The sequence below is a fragment of the Cibotium barometz genome, chromosome 25, assembly GCF_041138505.1.
Source record: "Cibotium barometz isolate CiBa-2024 chromosome 25, ASM4113850v1, whole genome shotgun sequence".
NCBI classification, from domain to species: domain Eukaryota; kingdom Viridiplantae; phylum Streptophyta; class Polypodiopsida; order Cyatheales; family Cibotiaceae; genus Cibotium; species Cibotium barometz.
In genome coordinates this window covers 31,293,311-31,298,851 of record NC_141070.1, presented here as the reverse complement: position 1 = coordinate 31,298,851, position 5,541 = coordinate 31,293,311, and the positions used below count along the sequence as shown (strand labels likewise).

Below are 5,541 nucleotides of genomic sequence, written 5' to 3'. Positions count from 1 at the left end.
TCTAGAGGTTGGCCCAAGATTTCAAGATGTTTAGCTTTCTTGTCGGCCGCTTATGGTGTGTGAAGAGGGTAGGCAACAGTTGTTGTTGGAAGGCATTCAACTCTAGGGATGCTACCACCTCAATAGTGAACATTGGCCATCTCAACTTTGTGAAGCCTTGTAAGACTTCAAGAAACCATTCATGGCGACGACCAAGTGAATTGGCTCTCAAAAAATTGGGCTTTTTGATAGAAGTAAAGTTTCTTGATTCAAGATGGATGCAAGGGTGGGATGAAAGAAACACTCCTTAAATACTAGATGGGGGTGGGGATAACATCGTGGTCGTTAAGGGGGCTTCTCCTCCAAGACATGGCTTCTTGCTCCCGTCCTCGTTTTTGGCCCACCCTTCCCCCTCCCTTGAGAGAAAGGGGTGAAAGAGTGTGTGTTTCTCCTTTGCAACCCAAAAAGAAAATGTAGATATTAGATGGATATACCATGGGTTTAATCTAGGTGGTGAAGAAAACATGCATGTCATGGGGTTTTAACTCGAACATTGGCAAACTTTTTCTTAAGACGTTTAAGAAGTTTGCCAAGGTTAAATCCGGTTATACTCGCTAATAGCTATGGAAAGCTCAAGATTTTGAGACCCATTCTCTCTCTACTTATTAGTACTGAGGTCTTGTGGGTGTACCGTGTGTAGGATTATGGCAGTGCGTGGAGGAGTTCATTGGGTGCTTCGCCATAGCTGCAGAGGAGGGCTCCCTTCGCCATGGCTGAAGAGGAGATAGTCCTGAGGTCCCTCCCAAAGCTCCTGTTGCGGATGTTATGTCCTGTCAAATTTCAATAGGCTAGTTTGTTGAAAATACTGGCCACTTAAGCAAGCTAGTTAGGGCTGTGTGTGTGGGGGTGTGTGTGGGTGGGTACATAGGATTCTCTATCACCTTTTGTACCTCAAGTCCTCAACCCTTCATCACAAATTACAATCATCACATAACAGCACTCCTTCCACATGGTCCTCCTGGTACTCTCGAGTCTGCAAGGCTCAAGCAATTCATCTCTCTCTCTCTCTCTTTCACACACTGTCAGTGGAACTCAAGAGTATCTATTAGTAACAATTCCACACAAAAAAACCCTACCTTGTTTTTTCTCTCTCTCTCTCTCTCTCTCTCTCTCTCTCTCTCTCTCTGCGTGCGCTTGCAAGTTGCAGCGGTTGCAGCTTGCTGTACTCTCAACCACGACAGCAACCAATACCCCCTCAGGGCCCTTCTTGCTTGCATCTTGTGGTACTTCTGTTGGTCACAGGCTTCTATCAAGAACGGCGGCGGCAAAAAGAGAGAGAGAGAGATAGAGAGAGAGAGAGAGGGGGGGAGGGGGGAGGGAGGGAACTCAGAGAACGCGACATTACTTTAAAACAGGAAGGTAGTGAGGGGAGCTTCTCATGAAGAGAGACCAATCAAGGGCTTCTTCTTGCCAGCTAATTTGAGGCTTGTAACGGCAAGGGGGAGGCCAGAGGGTAGCCCTTATTGCCATACATATTTGTAGCTTACAGGCACCATGGGCAGGGTTGGTTAAGCACTAGGATTAAGGGTGGGTTGTATGAGGCAAACCCTAACTGCAAGGCCCTTTCTGTGTTTGGAGAGCAGAGTCAGCAGACCCAACAAGCAGAAATGGTTGATTTTGACATGGGTAATGTGAAAATTACGATTTAATTGCGTAGCGCAGTGAGTAATTGTAGGTTAGGGTTGCATTTCAGAATACAGTCAGAGTGTCAATCTAGCATGTTTTTCTGGACGCGCTTTGGAGGACGTGCTTGGTGTGCAGCAGAAGTGCCGTCTTGGGCCAGCCAATCCCGTGGCTGCGTGTGAGCGGGTTTGTAGCAACAACGTGCTCGTAGCGTTGTGAGATTGTGGGGGGTGTGGCAAGCGCATGAAAGTCCTCATTCGGTTGCAAAGACCCTTTCTCCTCGCCACAAAGCTCGCTTGCCGCAAATCAAGCCATGTAATGAGGTGCATGAACACTTGTATCATCTCTCACAGGCAAAAGGCAAGGATCTCTCAGCACACGCACACAGACATTTTGCATATAAAGGCCACCAGTCTCCTTGTTCCTCTTTTCTTTGTGGTCGGCAAGCTTTTCATCTCCATCTCTTCCAATATATTCCTCTCTTTTCGAGGTCTTAAAGCTTCTTCTCCTTCTGGGGTTTGCTCAAGTCTGTGTCTCTCTCTCTCTCTCTCTCTCTCTCTCTCTCTCTCTCTCTCTCACACACACACACACACACACACACACACACACACACACACACATGCACATATGCACATACTGGGTAATAGGTTTCACTTCTTGACACTATCTTCTTTAACTTCTGCTTAATGCTTACCAAATTACCCATTTTTCAACATAGCTTAACAAATAATCCCATCTAACTTCAGTTTGTGGTCTCCTGCAGGTTACTTTTCAGCAAACCCACCACCGTCCTTGCCCCTCTGTCATGGAAGAAGGGTGAGCTTCTGCCATACTTGCCGCTAGCCTCATCTTTCATAGGCTTCACGTGAAGTAGGAAGAAGCAAAACATTGCTTGACGAAGGGGACCTTGCCTACGAAAAGTGCAATTCTTGTGAAGAAAACTACCCATCTGCCTTCACGTGTTCTTGTTTCTGCTGCCTTGTGATGCTCTGGTAGCTGCCTAGCTATGGCAGGTCATGAGATTAAAAAAGACCACACCCTAGCTTCTGGTGAGCTTCAAGTTCAAAAAGTGTCCGAGTCTTACTTATCCAACAGTGGAAGCCTGAGCTCGAAGAGCAGTATAGACATGAGCATGAAGAGCAGCCTGAGCAGCAGCAGCAGTGGCGGTGCCACCGGAAGCAGCAGCAGTAGCAGTGGGAAGAACAGCTTGAGTGGAAAGATAAGTGATGGAACAATCAGTGATCGTAAACTTAGTGATGGAGCAAAGACTGCCATTGATGGCAGAAAGATAGATGAAAGTGGCAAGAGCAGCCTCAGCAGGCCAAGCACAGGCAGTGAGGTGAGTGATAGCAATGAGAGCAGCTGCAGCGGCTTCAGCGCTGCTCTGAATAAGCCCCACAAGGCGAATGACCCGAGATGGGAGGCCATTCAGTCCGCCTGTGCTAAGGAAGGTGCCCTAGGATTGAACCATTTCAGACTGCTGAAGAAGCTTGGATGTGGAGACATTGGAAGTGTCTATCTTGCAGAGTTGAGGGGCAGCAAGTGCTATTTTGCAATGAAGGTGATGGACAAAGGTTCCCTCGCCAGTCGTAAGAAGCTCCTTAGAGCCCAGACAGAGAGGGAGATTCTACAATCTCTGGATCATCCATTCTTGCCTTCTTTATACACACATTTCGAGACCGACAAGTTCTCCTGTTTGGTGATGGAATTCTGCTCAGGAGGAGATTTGCACACACTTAGGCAGAGGCAACCAGGCAAGCATTTTTTAGAGATGGCTGCAAGGTATGTTTAACAGTTTTTTTTGCTTTTCATTAATTTTGCCATAGTTTATGACTTGGTTGGTCATATGGCCTTGAGATATCGTTAACAGGTGCATATTTTTTATGTTGCACTGTCCAATCCTGAAGGTCTTTAATTGCTTCATACACACATGTAAGATGAAGTACATTTGGAATGTCTTGGCTAATCACATAAGTTCCACACAGTCAAGAGGTGTATGCTTGGGTTTAATTCTTTCAAGGGCTTTGTGTCTCAGACTGCTTAAGGTTGTATAGGTTCTGATTTCTCAGAGTCTGCTGTTTCTGCAGATAACTGGAAGCATTAGGCACCTTTAGAATGCATGTCATAATTATGATGGTCTCAATGGCTAGGGGACATGGCATGCAATTGAGCTGTGGCTTTTTTCCTCCAGCTTCTTCATATTTCTGTGTTTCTTTTTTAAGTCTAAGAAGATGCCTGTCTTGGCTGTGCTTGACAGGTTTTATGCAGCAGAGGTGCTGCTTTCACTTGAGTATTTGCACATGATGGGGGTCATCTATAGAGACTTGAAGCCTGAAAATGTTCTTGTAAGGGAGGATGGACACATCATGCTATCAGACTTTGACCTTTCCCTACGTTGTGTGTCGAGGCCAACACTCGTGAAGTCTCCTTCAGTAGACATGGATCCATCAAGGAGAATACCAGCATACTGTGTTCAACCTGCTTGCTTAGAACCGTCCTGCATAACTCCTGCATGTGTGGCTCCCTCATGCATCCAGCCTTCTTGCTTTATTCCAAAGCTTCTCCCATCACTGAGATCAAAGAAAAAATCAAAGCCAAAAACTGAGCTTGGAAATCAGGTGAACCCTCTGCCTGAGCTCATAGCAGAGCCGACGGGGGCTCGCTCCTTGTCATTTGTGGGTACTCACGAGTATCTGGCTCCAGAGATCATCAAAGGAGAAGGGCATGGAAGTGCTGTCGATTGGTGGACCTTCGGGATTTTCCTCTATGAATTGCTCCATGGGAAAACTCCATTCAAAGGGGCTGGCAACAGAGCCACTCTTTTCAATGTCATTGGACAGCCTCTCAAATTTCCGGAGACACCCAGTGTCAGCTTTGCTGCACGGGATTTGATCAAAGGCTTACTTATAAAAGATCCGCAGCATAGGCTTGCATACAAGCGTGGAGCTACGGAGATCAAGCAGCATCCCTATTTTGAGGGGGTCAATTGGGCGCTTATTAGAAGCATGGCTCCTCCAGAGGTTCCTAAGCCTTTTGATGTGCCTGCAGTTGCTGCCACCCCTGCTCCTCCTGAAAAGAAGATTGGAGAGGTTGACTCCAAGCCTTCAGGTTCTTATCTTGATTTTGACTTCTTCTGATAAAAAATCTCGAACGCATGATGAGGTTTTTGATATGTTGACCTCTGGGATCTTTGGCTTTGATGGTGGCTGTGGTTTCCTCTTCATCAAGATCTCTCTCCTGCTTTCCCTATATTACAAACTTTCCTTGAGCTAAGTTTTTGTACTTCCCTTGTGTAATTGTATCATATTTTCTCTCTCTCTCTCTCTCTCTCTCTCTCTCTCTCTCTCTCTCTCATATCGCAACAAGTCCTATTCCATCAGACTAATGATGTGTTCATGCTGTGGGGTGTTTGACATGCATTGTGCCCCAATCACAATTGAAATGCAAATAGATCTGTGCCAAGATTGTAGTTTTTTAAAGGTTGATAGCTGATCTGTACCAATATTGTAAATTTTTAAAGGTTGTTAGTTGATCTGAACAGATGCATGTCTCCAAGTTGAGTAATGTGTAGACAAAGAGCAGCCTAATAATTTGCGAGTTAGGTTGCTAGTTTACAGCTGAAGGATGTGCACTAGTTAAGATTTTAAGAATATTGAGCTAATTTTCATGTTAATTGTCATCAGTTTGCTTTGAGATATGCAAAATGGAGTGCATGGAATTATATAATTTTTTGTTTCAATTCACCGGCCTATTCCTCAATGTTGGTGGATGTCCCTCTGTCTGCCTTCTCATGGTTTGGGGGAGGTGTCTGTGAAGACCCAAGGCCCTTTCATGCATGCTTGCAAAGTGCTGAAACATGAGTAGAAGAAAATTACCCAT

The 5,541-nt window shown here is 45.6% G+C and overlaps 1 protein-coding gene across 10 annotated transcripts; it reads left to right on the top strand.

Moving 5' to 3' along the window:
• The first annotated feature begins 587 nt into the window (after positions 1–587).
• LOC147624468 (serine/threonine-protein kinase D6PK-like) lies at positions 588–4,977 on the top strand. Of its 10 annotated transcripts, none has more exons than XM_086819464.1 (3): positions 588–774; positions 2,426–3,444; positions 3,920–4,977. In XM_086819464.1, exons 2-3 carry the CDS (start codon positions 2,669–2,671, stop codon positions 4,797–4,799), a joined length of 1,656 nt encoding a protein of 551 aa, XP_086675590.1. In that variant the 5' UTR covers positions 588–774; positions 2,426–2,668; the 3' UTR covers positions 4,800–4,977. The 10 variants fall into 10 exon arrangements, with proteins under 10 accessions (XP_086675590.1, XP_086675594.1, XP_086675593.1 ...); XM_086819468.1 differs by lacking the exon at positions 588–774 and adding an exon at positions 904–1,000; XM_086819467.1 differs by lacking the exon at positions 588–774 and adding an exon at positions 961–2,022 and having other exon boundaries at positions 2,438–3,444.
• Positions 4,978–5,541: the final 564 nt, after the last annotated feature.

What these genes read in the sequence shown, in the direction of transcription:
- LOC147624468 (XM_086819464.1), top strand. Translation starts at nt 2,669, where the DNA reads ATGGCAGGTCATGAGATTAAAAAAGACCACACCCTAGCTTCTGGTGAG. An exon ending in TTTTTAGAGATGGCTGCAAG is followed by an intron (nt 3,445 to 3,919) that starts GTATGTTTAACA and finishes TGTGCTTGACAG; the next exon opens with GTTTTATGCAGCAGAGGTGC.